At 34.6% G+C, this 24,124-nt stretch overlaps 2 protein-coding genes across 2 annotated transcripts; one reads left to right on the top strand and one right to left on the bottom strand.

Annotated features, from left to right (window-relative positions):
* Positions 1-2,950: 2,950 nt before the first annotated feature.
* Positions 2,951-16,545, top strand: TRIADDRAFT_51106 (uncharacterized protein; the record flags this gene model as incomplete). Its single annotated transcript, XM_002117743.1, has 20 exons — positions 2,951-2,970; positions 11,046-11,049; positions 12,157-12,192; positions 12,236-12,314; positions 12,444-12,518; positions 13,331-13,391; positions 13,973-14,090; positions 14,171-14,262; positions 14,356-14,449; positions 14,535-14,594; positions 14,663-14,799; positions 14,886-14,966; positions 15,074-15,155; positions 15,232-15,313; positions 15,376-15,425; positions 15,523-15,691; positions 15,779-15,928; positions 15,999-16,070; positions 16,194-16,304; positions 16,409-16,545. 20 exons carry the CDS (start codon positions 2,951-2,953, stop codon positions 16,543-16,545), a joined length of 1,710 nt encoding a protein of 569 aa, XP_002117779.1.
* Positions 16,546-19,786: 3,241 nt separating this feature from the next.
* On the bottom strand, positions 19,787-23,716 carry TRIADDRAFT_64372 (uncharacterized protein; the record flags this gene model as incomplete). Its single annotated transcript, XM_002117699.1, has 15 exons — positions 19,787-19,852; positions 19,977-20,117; positions 20,201-20,293; positions 20,400-20,494; positions 20,563-20,785; positions 20,964-21,101; positions 21,278-21,313; positions 21,397-21,570; positions 22,070-22,252; positions 22,442-22,514; positions 22,581-22,761; positions 22,847-22,971; positions 23,048-23,133; positions 23,220-23,403; positions 23,703-23,716. The coding sequence occupies 15 exons, from the start codon at positions 23,714-23,716 to the stop codon at positions 19,787-19,789; spliced, it is 1,812 nt and encodes a 603-aa protein (XP_002117735.1).
* Positions 23,717-24,124: the final 408 nt, after the last annotated feature.

Here is a 24,124-nt window from a genome sequence, read left to right as displayed (position 1 = left end):
TTGCTAGTAATCAGCAGGAAAGCCAAATCATCGAAATTAGTGGTCAGCGTTATGCTATTATTCAGAAACAAGATGGTTCACCAATGCTAATTCCAATTCATTCCGATAACTCTAAAGATAGCTCTAGTAAAATTAAGAGTGATGCGGAAGTTCAACTTTCTGATACAGTAAACTTGAAACAAGTGCATAGTGATTCTACACCCACCGTGGAACCGCTGCCTACATCGCTTTCCATCTCGACATCATCCATGTTACCGGTCAACACTGATCTTCCAGGCGTTAGCTATGGCGGAAGCCATACAGTAAATATTGGAACTAAGCCAGTTAATATAGAAATTCCTGAACAGTTGCAAGTAAATCATAAATTTTCAACTGTACCTGTTACCTCACCATCAGGCCTACACTACGTTACTGCTCCGACTTCAAATGCTCTCTACAACCAGCATCTGCTCAATGCTGGTAACAGGAATCAATACTCGCAACATTTTCCGATAGTGTCCGATCAAGAGCAATTATATTATGCAACTATTCAACAACAATTAAACGGCCCGTTCTCTTTTCTACCGCAATCACCAGTTTCTCCTGCTAGAAATGCGAACACAGTGTACCCATATTCTAATATTTCGCCTTTTGGTGTTCCCGTTAACCCTGTTTATTTTACAAGAAATGATGGTCAACTTACTACGGGCAACGATTTATCGCCAAATTCTAGAAGTGCTGGGTACAATTCATTAAGCGAAAATTCTAGTAATGAATTGATGTCTAGGGATATTTTAAAAGGGCGTGAGCAAGATCAGCAAAGCTATCCTACAGTAGTAAATAGCCCGAACGACAATTTCCCAGTTTCTCGTGCCGAAAATTCGTTTTTTGCAGCTTACGACCGCAATGAAATCGAAATAAGTAAAAGATCGGGTATTAATAAACCGGCTCACTCATCCGAAACTGAACGTAGCAATAAGAACGATACACAGGATGTATCAATTGATGAAATAGAAATATCTCGAAGGTTGTTAGGTGAAGTAGATGAGAAAATTGATCATGATGATCTTTCTATGAATCGACAAATGGAAAGTTCAATTAAAAAGCAAGCAAACGATCCTACGCCATATTTTCATGAGGAGAGTAAATACCGGGCGTACTTAGTAAAGGGGAAAGACACTCCCTCGCCTGCAAACAGATCGCTTGATGTAAGACTAGAGAACACAAAGCAAGTGCATTCCATTGAATCAAATTCATTAAATAGTAATGAACAAAGACAATTGGAAGACAGTAACCCTGTACAATCCGAGCGCGAAAATCGCAGTGGCTCAGCTAGGTATAATCAAAGAAACTCACGACTATCATCAAAACTTCGCCATATTAGCGACAACAATTCCCCAATCACTATGTCTCATGAGATGTACGGCGATATGGACAACAGCAAACCTAATAATTTTATGCCATCAACGCATTTTCAGGAAAATAGGAGTCCAACCATTTCTGTATTAGAATTGGTAACCTGAAATTAAAATTCTTATTATTAAATCCACAATTTATGTAAAATTTATTTATTTTCTGATACTTTATAGAGTGATCCCTCATCATTGGAAGAACGCGAAATGCTATCAAGATTGGCGTCGATGATCCGTCAAGAATTCGCGTATGATGGGTATCTTGAAAATGGCATCGAAGAACTGGCTATGGGTAAAATTTGCTGTACTACTATATTACGTATCTTAAATCCTATATTCTATGTTGTATACGATTCATTATGCTAACGTAAATATCACTCTATACTTATCGGTATGTGAATTTGTTCTATTGTCATAGCTGAATATATAATGTCATTAACTGGAATGAATCGATCCGCTTTCAAAGAAGCTGTGGCTGATCAGTACTGTGATCTATATTGGGATGAAGAACTTCTTAATGAGATGTATCGTGTCATCGATAGAGGAAAAACTTCAAATACTAGAATGAAACCAATGGGGTACGATGAAATTGCTGCGTACTATTTCCTTGTATGTGATCGAATCCTTTTTGAAACTTTATTGATATAAACATATGCTAATGATTTTACAGACAAGCCAAAATTATTCACAAGCCATCTAATGATTACGCCGCTGTCGGTAACTACGTACCATCTCTATCTACTAGCTCCGTAGTCGTCGGAAAATCAGCTGTCACTCCATTTAGAGAAGTTAATATCGATCGACCAAACGATAATTTTGATAATTTAGTTCACATAACGAGAAAATTACCAGATAAAGTGACTGTAGATGATCCTCTACTTAAACCGGTTGAATCCATTCAACCTACTGATACTAAATCGCGAGGAAAAGCAAACGACGATATCGATACTGGTTCAGACGTCTCCGGTATTGCCATATTGAAGAAAAAATTGAGACGTAATAGCTCAATATACATGAGCAAAGAAGAATTGCATAATGATATACAGCCAATTCTGGATTACAATCGGCGAATAGTAAGTATATATGGTTAGCTTTCTTAATTTATTGAGGCATATAATGTACTATGCTACTGTACTTAAAATTGGCGACGATTGTTCTTTCGAGTCTAACCTTATTGTACAGTCTACCTGTCTGCTACGCTTAACCATTTTTACTGATGGTGACGCTTGTCGACTTTCATCGAACGTGATCAATCTTTGAAATCAAATCTTTATGCGGTATAAGATTTTAAAATTGCTTCGATGATGAGATAGACATTTTTTTAGGTGGTAATTTAAGCACCGGCAGTTATTAGGGGGCTTTGATTATAGAGCACCTAGATATTATAGCACTACAATAGTAGTTGTTATATGATGCTTTAGTTTGCTATTGTTCTTAATAGTTATGAGCTCTAGGCAATAGGAGAAATATACAGATATAATTTAGGGTTGTATCATAAATGTACAGAACCTGGAAAATCTCAAAACGTATTTTAAATTTTTGAGAAGATCTTAATAGACATGAGAGATAACTATATTGGGTATTAATATCATATGTATTTATAGTGGTAAAAAGCTAAAATACATATTATACCTTTAAATTCTTCATATCCTGCAATGGTAGCTTTATGTTCGTTACAGTCCTTAACTACCTCTATCTATATGTTGGCGATAATTAAATAGAGACAGGCTTATTTAGGATCTAGCTAAGACAGATTCATCTAAGATTCAGTTGCATAAAGTAGTATTCTCTGGCTAATTACAATACTCACAGGTCGATTCGTCAAAAAACAAAACTTTGGAGGAACTAAAGAGAAATATCGTGCAAAAATTAATTGTACGTACATATAGCATATACTCGAGATCTTATCATGACTTGAAAGTATCAAGTAGTGATGTTGATACTAAAATTTCTGATTTAATTAATGTAGGATGTTGACCAACAAATTAAGGTTGAAAAAATGATGAAAGTTAAAACTTTAAAATATCTTTCTAGATTGCAAGATGTTGACGGAAAGCAAAGAAGTATATATCCATATACAACTAGAGATTACTACATTAAAAATTAGTTGATAAGAAAGAAGATTAACTTGTTTTTTGCTCAATATTTACTATGAATTAGTTTCACCAACTAAAGGCAGGCTAGCAAGGACTAAAAAAAACCTGATTGATATGGAAAAAAGAATGTCTTTCTTGGTTGCTGCAAAGCAACAACTGGAGGTTCGTCACTAATATCATCTTTTCGAAGACTTTGCATATTTCAATTGTTGAGAAAGGAGATAGTATAACACAGCAAATTATTTTTGAGCAGGAAATTGATGCCGAACGTTGGGGTTTAGATTCTTCCTTGCTGTTTTCTTTGGCAAACTGGTTAGTAGAAGATAATGTTACTTAATTTCTTCAATAGTAGGAACTTAAGTCATCGGCAATTATCTCATATAGCGATGGAAATCAGCCACTATCGTTCAGAGTTACACCAAAGAATCCTACGCTTATTTTTGGCGGAAGCTGGGACATGATTTCGCCAAATATGTTGTCGAGCTCTACAGGCTCCACGCCAGTTCTTCAGACTGGTACACGAAGGGGTTTATTATCTTTCTTGTATGCGCGGTATGGAAATATAAAGCCAATGCTAACTCAATCTAATTTAATAGCTCGCTATGAGGTGAAGAAAGATATTTTAAGGAATAAAAATACTTTTTACTTTCTAGTGACGCGAAAGGTCAAGATTATGTCAACGATTTCTTGTTAACCTTCCGATATATTATGACACCTCTACAATTATATCAGTTTATTACTAATGTTTATACCTCTGCAACTTGCGTCATCGAAACTGGTGGTACCCAAACCTACCAACAAGTTCAAGTTCAGTTTCGTTCACTAGACATATTGTATGAATGGATAGAGGTAATGCTCTGGTTATTGTAATATTCAGTACTTTGTCTTTTCTAAGATTCGCCTTAATGCAGGGATATTACGCAAAAGATTTTCGTACGAATCAAAAATTAGAGAACAACTTGATAGATTTCATGGAGAATACTGTGAGTACTACATAACAGTGTTTTGCGAGCACCGATTCTGTGGTTAAGGATTCATAGTAACTATATCTTTTTGATCAAATGTCTCGAAAGGTAATTCCGATTGACGCAACTGGAATGGGAGTGCGTGTGTTATACTTATGCAATGACAAAAAGTTAAGTACGAATGAAAGAGATCAAACGGAAAATACTATTATACGCGAACAACAGATAGATAAGGAAGAAGACGGTTAGCAAAACAGAAATAAATCATGTTAGAAATAGTTACTACTACTAATGATTATAACATTTGTTTTTGTTATTTAGATATCGAAACCAACTCTTCAAGTAACAGAACGTTAGGTAGCACTCCATCGGTAAGTTTTTCAGTGTGATAGATTGATGAGAATACGTATCAATTTTAAGCCAATGACAAATATTTGACGTCCAGAATTGGAGAATGTCAGTAAGGCGCTCAAATAGTACTGCTATGGGGATGCGAGAACTTAAGTGCTTCGATGATGTTCCTAGCGCTATTTCAATTACGGCAATGGATCGTGGGAAAAACTTTCATGATTCGTTATTGAATTACTCTACTCCTCAAATTGCAAAACAGCTAACCCTTATGCAACAGGTGTGAAAATCTATTTTTATTTAAACTGTTATTTTCCTTGTTGATCTGGGAGCTAATAATTGTAATTGTATTATAGAAAGAATAATAAATCTGTAAACTAATAACATCCTCGTTTACGAATACAACTTAACTTAGGAATTATTTCTTGGTATGCATCCGATCGATTTCTTGGGTACCGAAGCGTCAGACTTAAACTCCAGCGTTGGAAAATTCAACCGTTTTGGTTCAGTCGTAAATTTTCGAGCATCAATAGGCAAGCCTAAACACGAACTTGAATCTTTTAATTACATGACATCGGAGAGGCGAAGTATGAGAGAAAAGACCTCATTGAAGAATATCGCCAAACTGGAGCCTAGTGAATACTTAGAAATATTGCTTGAAAGAGCTCAAGGCGCATCAATATGGATCGCAGGAGAACTTTGCGGTTGCCCTTCCGCGAAAGTAAGAAATTGTGGATTATAATCTTTTGCAATTTGTGACAGTATAAATTTCTTAATATTTGAAATTATATCCACTAATAAGTGATGCATTTTTTGACATCTTGTGTTCAACCACCGTTCACTATCTAGATGCAGTTAACGTTATTAACGGAATTTATTAAAATCGCGAAATGGTGCTACGAGAAACGAAATTATGCCACTTTTTTACAAGTTGTTGAAGGCTTAGAAATGATTGTCGTTCGACAGTTACCGGTACGCATAACTACGGTTGTCAACGCGTTAATCGATATCTACAAGTATCGATGCTACTATGCTACTGTTTGCTGACCGAAACTTGAATAAGATATCACTGTTGATAATATTTGAAAATCTAATGACTTCGCTCAATGCAGTACAAACACTGGTAATACGAGTGTTGAAAAATATATTGACTCTACTAAACGAATTTTATTGATCTCTGGTAGGTTTGGAGAAGCTTGCCGGCAAAGGCTTTAAATACTATGGAACACTTATCTAGCTATAAGGTACCTTTTATAGCGAATAGGAATTTACGAAATGACTGTTAGGTACACCATCCTTTATGTTATCGCAAGGTATTAATTATAACATTATTTATTATAATTCCAGCTGAAGTTGCAAACAGACACGTTAACAGTAATTCTGGATTCGGTAAATGTAACCGAGCCGACACTACCGCCAGTTTCTTTATTTTTATCCGCGATTCAACAGCATGAGCGTGATGGCTTTTTAATGCCAAATGGAATGTATAAATGGTCTAAGATGAGGTAGGTGTCATATTGTATTGGTACAGTCCAGTGATCATCATTGGAGCAGGCTCTGATGACGGGACATAATGATGGTTGTAGGGTTGTAGTTTACCTTTTTAAGATAATTCTATGAGTATCATTATTATGCGTGCATAAAACATATGCCGTGAGATATAGCAATTTTAAGATAATGCGAATTAATATTTACGTTTGACTTTGATTGTAGGACGATTGCTAGAATTATAAATCAAGTCCGTATTTTTAAGGCGAATCCTTATACTTTCCCTGCTGATATGGATTTACAGAGACTGATTTCAAAACGAATGGTTGAATTTCAAGATCAGGACTTGCAGGAGCTTGTTGCACAGAATCACAATCATTTTCCCCGGTCGGCTCTCCAACGTAGCTCGCAAAGATTTCGAAAAAGTTTACAACGCGTCAAGTATACATTTCAAAGATCCAATTGATCAAAATGGAAAAGTACTTATAAGTTGGTATTTACCAGTCACATGCTATCATAGTTATTGTCAACAAACATGGCCATTAAAAATTAGCGTCATCATAATGTGATACCTACATTATACATTATAAACCATGGAATTATATCGATCATAGCTATATTTCGTTACTGTATATAATTTCTCTATTCGTTATGCCTAATCTACCATACGGTTTATCGACTCTTATCCAGCTGGAATGCTGTATCTATGCTTCAGAGAAATAGTTTTTTGATAGTTCTTACTAGGATGTACCAAATATCTGAATCGTTACGTATTTATTTTTAGTACTGCATCTTAGAAGCGATCGAGAAGTAATGATAGCATTTTGCAAAGAGCAAAACCATATATCTAGTGAACAATTTGATTCGAACTGCTATAGAACTTTCAGTGGGGAATTGTATTATTCGTTAACTTCTATATTTAGTTATCGACTGTAATAGTGCGCAACCGGCCCGCTAGGTAGTTGCGATTGCTTTTATATTTTATATCTTTTACTTCTAATTTATTGTCAATTCGATTTGCTAAAGTCAGAAATACTACATATTTATGATATCTGCAATTTCACAGTATTTTCACTGTTATCAGGTCTTAAGTCCTAAAATATGTTAATCGGAAAGCACTCCCCTTGGGGACCGAATAAAAGCTGTAGTGAATCTACACAAACGCTATTTAGCTATCTAGCGTTTTATTGTCTTTGCTATTACTTAAAACACGAATAAATTTGAATTGCGACGATATACGTAAATGTTGTATTGATATAAACTCATACGAATGCAACTTTAACAATAGCCATATATTTTAACTTAAATTCATAATTCGAAATTCGAACAGACGTTCTAACATGAAAAAATAACTATACAAGATACATGACAGGTATGCATTTTAATTTTACATGATCACTGTAACGGCCTTATTTTGTTCATAGACCTCGTTAACAAATGCATATTTCTCACTATTACAGTATAGTCCCTTGTGTCTACCTTACATACGTTCCATTGAATCACCAACGTTACACTGTAGTTAAAATGACAGGAATAATGAAGGTAGCTGTGGGTGTAACTTAGAGAAGTAAGCAATACTACAAAATGTGATGTAAGAACAATTTAATGAGTTACAATTTACGAATTACAGTTCGTAAATAATACAAATATCAATTAAGATTTGCTACACAATACATTTTAGAGCGAATGGAAACAGATTAAAAAAAAGATTTATTAGAATATAATTTAAGTCGAATCCTTTGGCCCTATAAAATTTATAGCAACGAATAAAGATACCGCTACAGCACCAGCAACTACAGCATACTGCAGAGGAGTTCATTACATTACCAGGCACATGAGATCAAAATCGATTCGCCTATCTTGCCGGGGAAACCACCATCACAGGCTTTTTCTGCTAATTATTCTGCTCCCTTCCTCATCATACTCCTTTCTTGAAACCCACATTTTTCGAAATGTATTTAACGAAGCAAGAATTGACCCTCTAGGACAGATAATTAATAATTCCATTATCATTTAGAATCATTTGCAAGCTGTTAGATCAGCCACAAAAGAAATGAATACGATTTAGACATATCATAATAATAATCATACGAACCCGATCCAAGTAGAATATAAACGTTCTTGTGGGGCAGAGATCTGATTGCAACAAATTTAAAAACGTGAGTATGGAAAAAAAGTTATATCTTCTAATAAATTTTACCCTTATCTTGATATCCTTTGGGGCAAGCTTTTTCATCTCAGCTAAGAGGCGATCACCAAAGCCTTTAAATAACGTTGAACCGCCTGATAATACAATATTTGTATATAAAGTACGTCGTAAATCTAAGTCAGATCTTTGGATAGAGTACGATAAGACCTATAAAAAGAAATAGCAAACGTTGATATAAATTGTGGATAATACTGCAGTCTAGTTATAGGTAATTCCAAATAAAGTTTTCCTCAGGCATGCGTACTTCATGCAACCCTTCAGCTTCTTCGCCTATCAAATCTGGCCTGAACATAAGTTCAGGGGCACGAAATCGTGCTGATCCAAGCTGAATAATAACAAAAGACTAAGCTATCAGCTTGCAAGGATATTTGGACAAGTACAATGAATGAATTACTAAGACAAATAAATCATCGACGTACTTCTATAATACTGCCGTCCGGTAGGGTATACATTGCACGTTCAGTCTCTAATGATTCCTGTAAGTATAAACGGTACAGTTTCCAATGTGATCAGCTGAAAAATTGTGCTAAATCATGTATTGTACACTATTCTAATCTTTGTAATAGTCATGATCAAACCTCTTTTTGTGGGTTTAAGGATAGATAGCAACATTTCTATGGAAGTGAAGGGCAGGTATAAGTAAGTAAATATTTTAATTTTTGATTGTGAGTATATACTTGTCTGCTAGAAATTCAGTATGACTATGATACCTCTTTAATCGTTCGTACTATTTCAAGTTCTGCCGAAGATAGAAAACTGTATCCTTCCTTGCGAAGTAACATTCGCAGGTATTTGGAAATATCTCTGTACGATCAGTTAGATACGCGTGAATTTCTAGCCGTTATCATCAATTTTTTAATTATCAGGACAGAAGAATTACCTTCCTCCAATATCAGTTCTCATGATAGAATGGGGCATTGCAAATCCTTCGTATATTGGAACTGCGTGTGTCACTCCATCGCCGGAATCTAGAACAACTCCTGTAGTCCGACCAGTAGCATATCTATAGTTTAAGTAAAAAACAAAGAATCTAACTAGTAATATCCGAATAGATAAAGCAACGATATGCTAGAGGACTATTAATTAATTAATTCTTTTAGTAGACTTCTATGTGTATGTACGTTCGTAAATATCTATATATATTATATAATACGTACAGACTGAGAATGGCTTGTATAGAAACAAATAATGCTGGCACATTGAAGGTTTCAAAAAAGATCTAGATTGTCATATGATTGATAGTAATAACTATAAATAGGATGATATAGTAACAGGTATGTTTAGTAAAATGTATGCCATACTTCAGCAGATTTTTCACGATTTCGTCTAGGATTTAGTGGAGCTTCGGTAAGTAAAACCGGATGCTAAAGTAAGTCAAATTGGCAATTGTAATTATTAACGAAAAGACTGATAAATGTAATAAGGAGGTCATAACCTCTTCAATGTTAGTTTGTAAATATTCTTTGGAATAGATATTTTGCCAAACTCTTTCCATGTCACTCCATTCTTTTATCACTCCATGCTACGAATGTAACAAGAAGAGAAAAATGAACAATTCATTAATCAGACCGGTAATAGATCCTTACTTTCATTTAAATGTGGTAGACTGTAAAAGTATTTCTAATGAGGATTATACGAAATATTACCTCAATTGGGTATTTGATGTGTAGCAAACCTCGGTGCTCCTTTAGTGTTATTCCATATCCATCAGGAGAGATATATTCATGCGTAGGCACAAGCATCAATTAAAAAAATTTGCATTTCATAATTATATGCACTAGGCTATACAATTATGCATCACACTTCTCTATCATTTATTACTTCCAATGCTAATACGAGTAAAAAAAAGCTAGTACTGCATTACTTACAAGTGTGTCAAACATTGATTACTGCAAACTATGTACGTATAGTAAGATGAATTAACAATATGATATGGTAAAATAATCTTATTTTTGTAGAGTACTAACTTCTGCTCTTTGACCTATGAAAACATCTCCTTCCAGTGCACCAGCCATGACACGAACGTGCTTCGGTCTTCCAACACTATTTAATGAATGCTTTTTAAATCATGGTACTGTAGTAAGGTCTATCCCGCAGCAGTATCATTTATTAAGTAGATTCTTGGAATGCATATTTATGTAACAATACACGTATACCGGGCATTATAAAGTTCCCAGTCTAGTTCACTTACAAATTGGGGAATCGCACTTTAGGGACCTGCTCTCCAGCGAAACCAGCCTTTATTATACCAGATCCCTAAACGGATTAATTAAACGTAAAGTTAAAATAATTCATGTAAAATATGCCTTAAAAACACAGTGATGTCCAAGTACCGTCTAAACCAATTTAGTAAATTTATTAGCTCACTTTAAAGCATACATATATAAATTAAACATACGTTTCTGCATCATGAATCATGATTTGTACTGTCAACACGTATTTAAAAACCGTGCGAACAAAAATAGTAACGCAGAAAACGCTCTTAAAATCTTTTTAAATCTGCGTTCTTGTTTTATCGTAGGAATACTAACATTGTCAATAACGACAGGCTGGTTAGTAATTACGTCATAATTATCCATTTCTGATAAAAAGCTACGTTTCTAATCATTAACGATTTTAGGAGTTAAGTTCGGAATCGAACGTCGAAAAGAACCTTCCCAGTTACTAGCATGAAGTCAGTTATTAGAAATGGTCCTTAAAAATACTGTACTGTTATTAAGGTACTGTATGCCTGCAAACGGTGCCGATCTCTGGTCAAAATTTATTAAGTCAAATAACGGTAGCACTGGAATGTACAGTACTGTACAGTAGAATGAGATTTACAGTGTACAGTCACAGTACATTCGGCCTCATTTTGTCAACGTACAGTACTGTACACTAGTACTGTACAGTACAGTACATTGATAGTTGCGTTGCATTCGCATTTGAACAGCAGGTTTACAGTACAGTAGTGTACAGTACAGTAGTGTACAGTACAGTACAGTATCACGAACGATTTACCCTAGTGAGTGCAACGGTAGCATTCTGTTGCATTTTTGGAGAACCTTTGAAATTGAAAATTATACTCAACGTCAATGCTGATTATAACATCATTCGAAAATGCAAGAACAAGAGTTGAATATGACTGCTTTTTCCATAGCAGTTAGTAAATAAATTAAATTAAATCGGATTATTTTACATGCACAAGGCATTCCTATGATATACTAAATTGTTTCACTAGTTATTTACTGTTTACTGTCCAGTACGCCATCGAATATGGTGTTGACTAAAGGTCTCTAGACTTGAGCACTGTTAATACAGTAAATTAAAAATTATTTTTCTACTGCTTCATACAGGAGAGGACGGAGACCTCAAATTCAGTAAGAGAACCTGATAATGATGATCACGACTTCGAGGAATATGTTCCACTGAAACTTCGACGGCAACGACAGGTTCGGATGGTTTAGACTGTGGATATACTTTAATGATTTCTATAGACTTTCCTTTCCATGCTATACTTGTATTTGTCGTTCTTATATTGTACAAAACGTATCTCCTTAGCACGATAAATACGATATTCAGCGCGTAAAGAAAAGAGCAGCAGGTATAACGGAGACAAGTTATAGCGCCAAGGTTTGGTTTTGCTTTGTATAAAACTCAAAATACGTGTGTTTGGAAAGCTAAATAAGAAAAATTATGAGGTTCGGTTAAATGAAGTTTTTTCTCATTATTTATTCATGACCTAAAAATCGTATTTAGGAAGATGGGCGCAATCTTAGACCAAACTCGGCCGTTAGCCTTTTAGATCAGCATAACGAACTCAAAAAGCATGCTGAAAGTATGGTATTCTCTTATCTTTTTTATAGTTATCGTCGGTGCAGGACTTGGATTTTTATTATTACCGCATAAAAATGAAAACTTATTAGACGTGTAGTGCAGCTTAGGTGTTCTTATTCTTCCGATGCAGCGCTTAACGAGACCAAGCACGAAAAACAGCTTAAGGAAGAACAGAAAATCTTAGAAAATATTTCAGAAAGGAAAGGTTTGTATGGTTAAAGATTGTGCAATAATGAAAAAGGATAAGCTCCGCTAAGCAGGACTACTACACCATAGAAAATTAATGCCTCATTATACTATACTTTTGTCCTAAAAGGTTAAGTACATGATGTTAGATTTATAGTAATACGATACAGTATATGGTAGTCGATTGCAACAAACATTTTGGGACCCTTCGTAAGTCATCAAAAGGTGATGCATGGTATGGAACTGATAGACATTTTATAGAACCAACCGAAATTATCTTGAGTTGGGAGTGTTTTCTTTGTGCAAATAGTTTTATAAACTCATTACTACAATACTGTAGCTAGCTGCTTTGGTAGTACACATTGTTAGCGATTTATCAATCAATCAAATCTAAACTATAATGATTAAAAGAATGCAACTTTTTTAATTAAGAAATCTAATGAAAATGTTAAAGACTTCAGCGTAGGTATTAACGATATAAAAGTCGTTGCCATAATTCGAGGATGAGGCGAGTGTTAAGCGGTCTTCATGAGCTAGTCTTCTGCATAACTACGTATGCACTAGAATATGACATTTCACTTTCTCTGGGCAGTAACCGTATGACATGACGAACTAATTTGTTCTTATATCACCGCTGGAGATTCAAGGATGCTTATTAGTCTATGATATAGTAAATGTATGATGAAGTGAGCATAAATGGAATGTACTTGTACAATACAGTAATACAGATTTATTAGTGGCTAAGCACTTATGTACTTGGTAACCAAAAAATAAATCGGAAAACGACATTGATGGCGTATAATGATTTAATTATGGCAAATTTTGTTTCAGCTTTAATGGCAGCAGCAGAGCTGGCTAAGGGTATAAAATATGAAAAATCTTTAAGAACTAGGTAGATTATTAACTAAGTAATTGTTTAAAAAACAGGTAGCTGACAATTCGTCGTAATAGCAGCATTAAACGCAATGTATTTTGGTGTCTATTATAATTATTATCAAAGTTATACTAGTAAATTGATGTTATCGTAAGAATGTGATTTAATAGCTGTACCTCTTTATCATAATATAATCGAAACTTTTGAAGAATTATCAAATTTTAGAGTCGTTGATTATATAATATATTACTCACAGTAAAGAAATTAAGTACGATAACTGGAAATCCTGTACATCTGTATAGGTTTAAATTACCGCTGTATTATCATTTATTGCCCGCACGACCTTGTAATCGGTATTACAAATTAGCTATTTAGTTATAGTGGTAATATGGTATACAGTACTATAGACAATCTGAAATAGAAACATGTACGAGTGTCGTAATCTCTTCCACAGTTTTTAACCGATAAAGTTAAATGTTAGTAATGCAGTAACTTAAAGAATTTTGCTATATGGAAGGGTGTATAATAATGTAAACTTGTACCTGTAGATCTTCATACTGCAATGCAATTTTAACTGTAATATGTGCTGTACATTACAGCTGGCAGCCTCCAGGATATCTACAGAGGTTATCAGAAGGGGCTCGAGATCGTTTGCGAAAGAAATGGCATATAATTGTAGAAGGTGCTGACGTTCCACCCCCTGTAAAAACGTTCAAGGTTCGCGATTGAAGTATTTATTGCTATACCATACTTTACTGTAACTTACATGCGTTTATTGATCTGTTATTGGTACGCAGGAAATGAAATTTCCCAAGTCAATTATTCATTCACTAAAAAAACAAGGCATCACTCATCCTACTCCAATTCAAATACAGGGCATTCCAGCTGTGTATGTTATAGTGATATGATTATCTAAGAGCTTGACTTAACGGTTACTAAATGCTGCTATTATCTAATCGAGAGTTTATTAAATCCATCAAAGCTTATTTGGCCGGGATATGATTGGCATTGCTTTTACCGGATCCGGAAAGACATTAGTCTTTACACTCCCGCTAATCATGTTTGCTTTAGAGCAGGTATTGCTATGACGATTTGAAGTAGTCTAAACTTATTCAACTGATAAAATAGGCTGATCGTTTCTATGGTTGTCATTTCTATCAGGAAACTGGCTTACCATTCGTCCGGAACGAGGGCCCTTACGGGCTAATCATGTGTCCGTCGGTAAATTTCTTGAGCCATGTAATTACTATCTATCGATGTTGTTAGATGTAATTGTATGATTTTTTAAGAGAGAACTAGCAAGACAAACCTATAATACTATCAAACGTTTTTGCCAAGCATTGACTGCGGATGGGCATCCCGAGATAAGGACAATGTTGTGTATTGGGGGTATTTCAATGAAAGAACAGACAGATGCTATGAGGAGGTAGTGTAAAGTGCAAACTATATGCAATCAAGTTATGATTATGATAAACTACTATTTTACGGTATTTGGATCTTTAACTGCCATAGGGGTGTTCACATCGCTGTTGCAACCCCAGGAAGATTGATGGACATGTTAGATAAAAAGTATTTGTCGTTAGATATATGCAGGTATATATCAAAAATTGTTGAAATCGCTCATTGGAGTTAACTATTATCTATTTACGATGTGTATACGTCCTATATTTGCTGTAATGAAAATAAAATAAATATCATAGGTACTTGGCAATAGACGAAGCCGATAGAATGATTGACATGGGCTTTGAAGAGGATATGCGTACAGTTTTTTCGTATTTTAAGGTATAAGATGATAAGTTGTATGGATTGCAAATGCTATTCGTGAATGAAATTTGTATTCTAATTTCCATTTCATTAGGCTCAGAGACAGACACTTCTTTTTAGTGCTACTATGCCAAAAAAGATTCAAAACTTTGCTAAAAGTGCACTTGTTCGACCAGGTAATTCTAATCAGGGACTTATTACATGCAATAATACAACATAATCCATTCTATATTAATAGTTACTGTAAATGTCGGACGAGCTGGAGCTGCTAACCTGGATGTGATACAGGTTATTTCTATTTGATTACGATTTCGTTCGTGAGAAGCGGATCGATGGATTGTACTGTAATAATAGTTCGAGTGATACTTGAAAATATTTATTCTAGGAGGTAGAATATGTTAAGCAAGAAGCGAAAATAGTCTATTTATTAGAATGTCTCCAAAAGACAGGCCCTCCTGTTCTAATTTTTGCGGAAAAAAAGAAAGATGTTGACGACATCCACGAATACCTCTTATTAAAAGGTGTAGAGGCTGTAGCTATTCATGGTGGAAAAGGTACTTGTTGTTTTAGATATTCACGAAGTTAGTTCGTCTACTTGACTTTGGTACTTAAAATGAAATGGATCAACTATTTATATTTAGACCAAGAAGAACGAGAGTTTGCTATTACATCATTCAAATTGTCCAAAAAAGACGTCTTAATTGCAACAGATGTAGCTTCCAAAGGGCTAGATTTTCCCGACGTAAAGCACGTTATTAATTATGATATGCCTGAAGATATAGAAAATTACGGTAAATATTTTTCATATAGTCTTCCATCTCTATATGATATACTTTCTAATTAATCGGCATTCGTTATCAGTTCATCGAATTGGTCGAACGGGTCGCTGCGGGAAAACCGGACTTGCAACTACTTTTATAAACAAATCTTCGTGTGAGTTTGGCTACAGTTCTTAATTCATATAATACACTCTTAGATACGTGATTAATCGAATTGACAAATATATCACAATTTAAATTAATCCTATTCACTGTGGTGATTGCCTATATTTTGTAGCGGAATACGTTTTATTAGATTTGAAGCATCTACTAATTGAGGCAAAGCAGAAGTTACCTCCATTTTTATTAACTCTACAAGCAGCCGATGACGCCTGGTTGGAGATCGGAGGTTTAATTCTTATTTGTACATCAATCCTTATTAGTTGTATTTGAATTTAGATTTTATTAAGATAATGTAGAGCTTAAAGTTTCAACCGTATTACACCTCCGTAGATACGCAAGGATGCAGCTATTGCGGTGGACTTGGTCATCGCATAACCGAATGCCCAAAGCTGGAAGCTATGCAAACAAGGCAGGTCGAAAGCATCGGTCGCAAAGACTATTTAGCTAATTCTGCTGCGGATTGGTAATCGGTTTAGAAATGCTATAAAATTATTATGTCTATGTAATCAGGACTAATTGTAAATAATATATCGCGAGTTTGTGAAGAATTTGGATAGATTCAGTCACGATAGTAGTGTCGTTTATAGTCTTGGTATGATCTCTCGCACCATTGTTACGTTATCTCAGGCAGTATGAAATTACAAGTTAACGCTACATGTATATATCGCCGATATACCGTACATACTACGAGATGTCAAGATGTTTTTGTAACACGAACAAGCGCTAGTGCGCATTTAGATATGATGGTTTCTAACTTAGTATGTGCATGTAGAAATTAATACTATTTTGGCCAACCCGCTTTATCATTTGGTAGGCTATTCAATCAGTTTATACTTTTTGACCCCATTTAATGTACTCGTGAACTAGCAATTTGAAGTGATTGCATGTATATACTAGATGTTTTTGCTCGATGATCTTCATAGGACTGTATGATACTGTTGTACGTACTACAATGCATGTTAAATATACGCGTAAATAGCGTTAACGTTAAAGTTTTGCGATTTGGCATACTAATTAAAACTGTATTCCGTGGAATTTTCATGGGTTCTACCAGTTAACTACGAATGCATTAGATTTTTAACGATGTAATTACAAACTCTGTTTTACACACACAGTATAAGTCAACTTAGATAAGAGTATGATGTAATTACCAGGATACGTTATATTGTAACTTACTTAAATTAAAGACACTAATTTTTCCCGTATTGTAACCTAAGAATAAAGAGCAAGAGTAAGTAACGATCATTTTATATTTTTTATAGTAGATAATTTTAAGTTCGCAGTTTTGTTTTGGAACAATATTTAATTTCTGTAGCGAATTTACTTATCAAAATACACTGATTGGGTTCATAGTAAAAGTTGTAAACAAAAAGATTTTGAAAAGACATGCAGAAAAGGTAAACAACTTATGAACTACTCGAATACCTAATTATTTCGTAGTGACCTATACTTTAAAAGTCAGAATGTTGTTATTGAACGATTGAAAGGAATACTACAAGATACTCCGTTTACTTCTTCATTATTCTGAATTCGGTATGGATTAATCAATAATACGATGCGGCGTCGTTATCATTACTGTTGATAGTTTGCGAATATAATGTAAATCTTCAGCCATTACACCAATTTCAACCCACGTATTACGAATTTAAATATGTATGACTTGCGTCAAATAAAAAAGGCTTAGTTTATCCGGGGACATCTAAGAGAAAATTCCTCTTGAAAATTTCTGGTTTATCAATCATGTTCAAGTATTGTGTCGGGTGTTGGGACTTAGGACGTCGAAAAGTATCAGTGCAAAACATTGACATAGTTCTATGGAATTTCTAGAAATTTTCTGAATTGAAAAGCCTCTGAAAGACTATGGCAGCATCTAAATCAACAAAAGATCACACACCAGTCGGGACGTAAATTGACCTCTGTTCATGTGTTGTACAATAGTGTATATATACGTATACTTATATTGCTACTCAATTGAAAAACCTAATCCAAGATTATGCCGGTAATCGTCCTATTTGCAAGTTTGTACAATGCAATATTGTGGTCTGTAGATGTTAGTAACAGGTGTTTTTACTTCACGATATTTTGTTGGATGCGAAGTTCCTATCAATCATAACGCAATATAGTAAAACTATTGCTTACATACATGTACATTCTTTCTTAAAAATATAGTATTGGTCCAATTTTTTTAAATTTTACTATGAATACATTAGGGTAACAGTACCGGTGATCCTGTTAAATCAAGATATAGATTATTTTCGTTGATTAGAGATTGTCACTATTTAAATCGGCAACTGCTGTAGATACGTTAGTAATAGCTATACAGTTTTATGAAAAGTGTCTTGATTGACTGCGCCAATGTTTAATTGATAGCTTAAAGCTCTATATCCGAAGATTTACAATACCTCAATTTTATATCGTAGCATATGTACTGTATACTTACATAGCAGTATTCCGGGAGAGGATGTATTGATAAAAATTTCTGGATTTTGCATTTTGCATCAATGATAATGCAAGATATTTTAAGAGAATCTATAAACTGTTTGTAGAGCCATTGACTTACACGCATAGTCGTAGGCACTAAGTACTGTAATGGCTGTTATGTACTCAAAATCTGCTGTATAGTGAGTGATGTAGCCAATTCTATCTTTAATTCTAACCTTTAGACAGGCATTTGCTCTGTAGTTTTCTTTATCACTGTACTTGTCATGTTCACTATAATCGCTTTAATTGATTAATTATGCAAATTACCTATTCAGTATCACTACGTATCTGTACCTCCACTCACACTGGTATAAATCTAAAATTGGTGCGAACATTTTTCTGATTCTTTGATACTATTATATCCTATCGGGATTACCATATACAGTAATTATGAAACCCTTATAGTAAATACTGTGCATTCAAAATGGATTAGCTTAGCCAAAATAAGATCTGAAAGATACTGTACCAGAATAGGACATGATCCTGCGATAATTTATATAATTACATACAAAGCTGCATATACATTACAGCGTGCAGTAGTGTACTGTATGTTGTGAGAGACCCAATGTGATATTACAATACATTTTCTATCCTCTTTTGGCATGTGTATTTCAGGCAATTGCGTTAGTCAAGAAATAGTTTGAAATGACTGATATTCATTATCCCTTTCGAATTTAAATATAGCCTGAAATTATAAATACTGCTTGTACTACTGTATTACAAACACGTTCATTCTTTCCAATGAAAATTACTGAATTAAAGACAGAAATACCTTTAAAAGATTTCGTTGCATATTATCAGCTAAAAACCGACATCACAAGACAAAGTCCTGTAAACTACTATATCGTTTTTCTGTATGCATTACAGTAACGAAACGTAGCACATATCTGTATTTTTACTGTACTGCCGACTAATGATATGTAGTAGAACGTACGCCTTTACGAAGGTATGATGTAACGTTCGAAATTTCTGTTGTTCGACCCGGAATCATACAGTATCGCATACTAGTGTAGAATTATCAAACTTGCATAAGTGGGCCTATCGAATCTTCGATTGTTTGGTATATCTGTTACGTCAAGCAGGATAGTAAAAACTAGAAGCTCAATTACTGAACTGCTCCTTTGCATTAGTACCGTTACTGATAATAAGCTGTCACATTTTATCGCTTTATTCAATTACGTAGCCTCCAAAAAATAACATTGCATCAGTTTAATGAAAGCTAATATGCTAAGTTTCTTTCTTTTCGTCTTCATTTGCCTGAGAGGAATCCTTACTGTCCGAATCAGAAGCCATCTACGAGTTAAAATGCATAACTTGGTGTTAATATCCAAATGAAAGACTACAGAACGTAACAGTCAATGAAATAAGTAGATTTAAATGTATACATGCACAAGTTATGTATTAAAACCGAATTTACTTTCTTGTAAGCTGCTTCAAAAAGTTTTAATGACGCTTGCTGTAATTCATTAGTCTTTTCCTTAATCGACTCCGCAGTTTCATTATCCTTGTTTTCTAACATTTTACGAACAGCGGCAATCTTTTCTTTCAAATCATTGGCCTAGAACAGTTACGGAATTAAGTTTATCAATCCAACAAACAATCGATCATTACTTATTTATCTGTGAGAACAAACTGTATTACTTCCTCATTTGGTAACTGATCCTTAAATTCTTCAATTTTAGACTCCGTATCATGCAGAATGCCTTCAGCATGATTTACTGCTTCTATCAAGTCCTGAAAGTGGTAAATATATTAATTAATCTTCCTAAATTAATCTGCAGTAAGTTCTAAATAAACAAAACGCAAAAGGAAAACAAATTCCTAGTTATTCGCAAACAACCTTTCGTTTTGTATCTTCTTCGGCGTATTTCTCAGCGTCTCTAATCATCTGTTCTATTTGATCATTATTTAGCCCACCCGATGATCTAATTACAACTACATAGTTTGTATATAACTTTAGTTAAGTCATCATCTGCATACTAGTAGCGCTTCATTAACCTTACTTTGCTGTTCTTTGCCCGTTCCTTTATCTTTTGCAGATACATTTACAATACCGTTGGCATCAATGTCAAATGTTACTTCTATTTGCGGAACACCACGCGGTGCGGGTGGAATTCCAACCAATTGAAATTGTCCTAAAACTTTATTATGAGCAGCAAGCTCCCGTTCGCCTTGGCATACTTTTATTTCCACTTGGGTCTGACCATCTGCAGCTGTCGAAAAGACCTGTTTGTTGCGTTAATAGTGAAAGATAAAACAAAATAACTTTATCGATTCAATGTAACATTTAAGCATACAAATCTCAGAATTAAAGACCAGCAACATCCAGTAACTAGATCAACTGTAAATAACCATTATAGTGTAACCAGAATGTAACATCAAATACTTAAATTTATGGTCATACTTGGCTTTTCTTAGTAGGAATAGTTGTATTTCTTGGGATTAACTTTGTAAAGACACCTCCGAGAGTTTCTATTCCGAGAGATAGTGGTGTTACATCCAGTAACAAAATATCTTTTACCTCACCAGCTAGAACACCACCCTGTTATTTATTAGAATTTACAATTAACATGTTACAAGGTAAGTTTTTACGAAGCATTAAAGATTACTGTCTTTTCTTCATCTTGCCTGTATTGCTGCGCCAATTGCAACTGCTTCATCCGGATTAACAGCTTTGCTTGGTGATCTACCAAATATTTTCTTAACAGTTTCAGCTACCTTCGGCATTCGTGTCATACCACCTACCAAAATTACCTAGGAACCCGAATGAGAATTACGTTAGAAGCAGAGTAAGTAAAAATGATACAGAATATGACAAAAATCTCGTTTGTACTTACGTCACCAATGTCGCTTCTGCTAACTCCAGCATCTTGTAAACATTTTTCGCAAGGCTTTAAAGTGCGGTTAATTAATTCCTCACACAATGATTCTAACTTTGATCGAGTTAATTTCAAGTTCAAATGCTTCGGTCCACTCTGATCAGCTGTAATGTAAGGTAAATTGATGTCCGTCTACACCAAATATTAATACAAGTGATATTGTAGCATCCGTAGTGCGTACAAACAAAAATATTTAGTAACACCTTGTGTACTGACATATACAGGTATTAACTGACTTACGAAGAAATAATACAGCAAATCGCGCTACACCCTAGCTAAGACGATATCCTAATTATTACACAAAGCATACTTTTACATACTACTGAAACTGGAGGACAGCTCTGAAAGGTACAATATGATTGTAAACCAATGTGCTGTATGAACAATATACTATATTATTATAATCTTATTTATTAGGGTACTGCTGTTAACGTAAGAGCGATGATAAGAGTTTGTCTTACTCCTATAGAATAAGAAAGACATTACAACGACATAAAATAGTATCGCTCATCACACAACATTCACTGTACATTCGAGATCTAAGTTTAATTCAGTAATATGGACTTTATATTGCGCACCACAGCAACACAAATCCCTAAATAAACCTGTTTCACAAACGACAAAAATATACCTGTAAGGATGAGGATAGCTCTGTTTTCGCTTTTTCGGCAGCTTCACGGAGTCTTTGCATAGCCATATTATCCTTCGTAAGGTCTAGACCTTGCTCGCGTTTAAATTCTTTTACTAAATAATTAACGATAGTATTATCAAAGTCTTCGCCTCCAAGGAAAGTATCACCATTGGTAGCCTTGACCTAAATTTACAAACTCTACTATCAGTATATACCTATAAAATGACAGCCGTTACACACTATTACTAAAAAAATATAAGTTATATCAGTACTAATTCAGTTTCTATTTACGAAAGTTACTCAAAACAAAACTTAATGGTAAATTAACCAAATGATCGATACTATCACCTCAAAAACGTTTAATACTGTTACCTCAAAAACTCCTTTTTGAATTTCTAATATGGAAATATCGAAGGTTCCGCCACCAAGGTCGTATACAGCAATTCTACAGCATAATCAATTTGTTTGAGACATGATGGTTTATGGTTACTTATAATTTTTCTATACACACATCTTATCTTCAGATTTGTCCATGCCATACGCCAACGCAGCCGCTGTTGGTTCATTAATGACCCGTAAGACGTTCAGACCAGCAATCTGACCAGCATCTTTCGTAGCTTGCCTTTGAGAATCATTAAAGTATGCAGGTACTGTCACAACGGCATTCTTGACTTGACTGCCGATATAACTCTCTGCCAATAAAACGCAAATGACCTAATAATTTAACTTCTCAATCGAAATTGAACTGCTTTGATAAGACTTGCTTATTAGAATTACCTGCAGTTTCCTTCATCTTCGTGAGAACGAATCCTCCAATTTGACTGGGAGAATATTGTTTATCTCTTGCTTTTACCCATGCATCGCCATTAGGAGCTTTAATTATCTCATATGGCACAATTTTGCTGTGAATTAGGTGAGATTCCGAAATTAGTGTATCAGGTCCTTTCTTAAAATTTTAGCGTTATCAACTCAACCTACATGTCTTTTTGGACTTCAGCATCATCGAATCGTCGACCGATCAAACGTTTCGTAGCATATAATGTATTCGTAGGATTAGTAACTGCCTATATCGAAAAAGTAATATATATTATGCTTCCTGATCGTAGGGAAATATCTATTTATGAATAAGCCAATGCACAATAAAACAAACTTGACGCTTTGCTGGAGATCCAACTAGCCGCTCTCCATCGTTTGTAAAAGCAATAACGGATGGTGTAGTTCTTGAGCCTTCAGAATTTTCAAGTACCTTCGGCGTCTTACCTTCCATTGCAGCCACACATGAATTCGTAGTACCGAGATCAATACCACAAACGGCACCTTTAACGGTATCTGAACTAAATTCAGTTTGACAAATAAGTACACGATATGTAACAATATTGCACTTTACCACTAAAATTACCTTGTTAGCCTAACAGAGACAACACTAAAGTATAGGTAATAAGATAAAAGCAACTGTGAAACTATACTGTAATAACTGCATAGACGATATCCTTTGATGTAGTATTGAGCTCAATCGTAAGATCTTGTTAACGCGTTGATTATATACAGTACATAGCAATAAGGTAGTACCACATTTCAATACTAAACGTAATACTGTACTGTAACCGTACACAATAAGCTATCATTTCCTTACCTATTGAATCGCATGTGTAAACCCAAAATACTGCTTCTTTTATAAATCACATTCTGAAATAATAATAATTATCGTTCGAAACTTAATTAGAAATACTTCACATCTTGTAACTGTACTGGATATTCCGTGATCACAATATGTTAGAATTACAGGTCTACAAAGTGATACCATATTCGCTTAATGTTTGAAACGTCAAATACCTGAGCTATGGTCCTCTTAGAAAGGAATCTAAAGGAATCCTTTGCAATCAGTTTGAACCAAGACGCGTTATTGATAGCTAACATTGTACCCATATACGTATTACGCCCGGAAAGAAATACTGCTCCAGATAACACGCGTAAAATAGAAAAATATTCTGTTGCAATGTGACTAGTATCCCACTTGTTTCGTATCCAAACAGATTTAACACTAAATCTTGAACT

The sequence above is a fragment of the Trichoplax adhaerens genome, genomic scaffold, assembly GCF_000150275.1.
Source record: "Trichoplax adhaerens TRIADscaffold_28 genomic scaffold, whole genome shotgun sequence".
Lineage (NCBI taxonomy): Eukaryota > Metazoa > Placozoa > Uniplacotomia > Trichoplacea > Trichoplacidae > Trichoplax > Trichoplax adhaerens.
The sequence above is the reverse complement of the archived record's forward strand: the minus strand, read 5'-3'. Positions and strand labels throughout refer to the sequence as shown.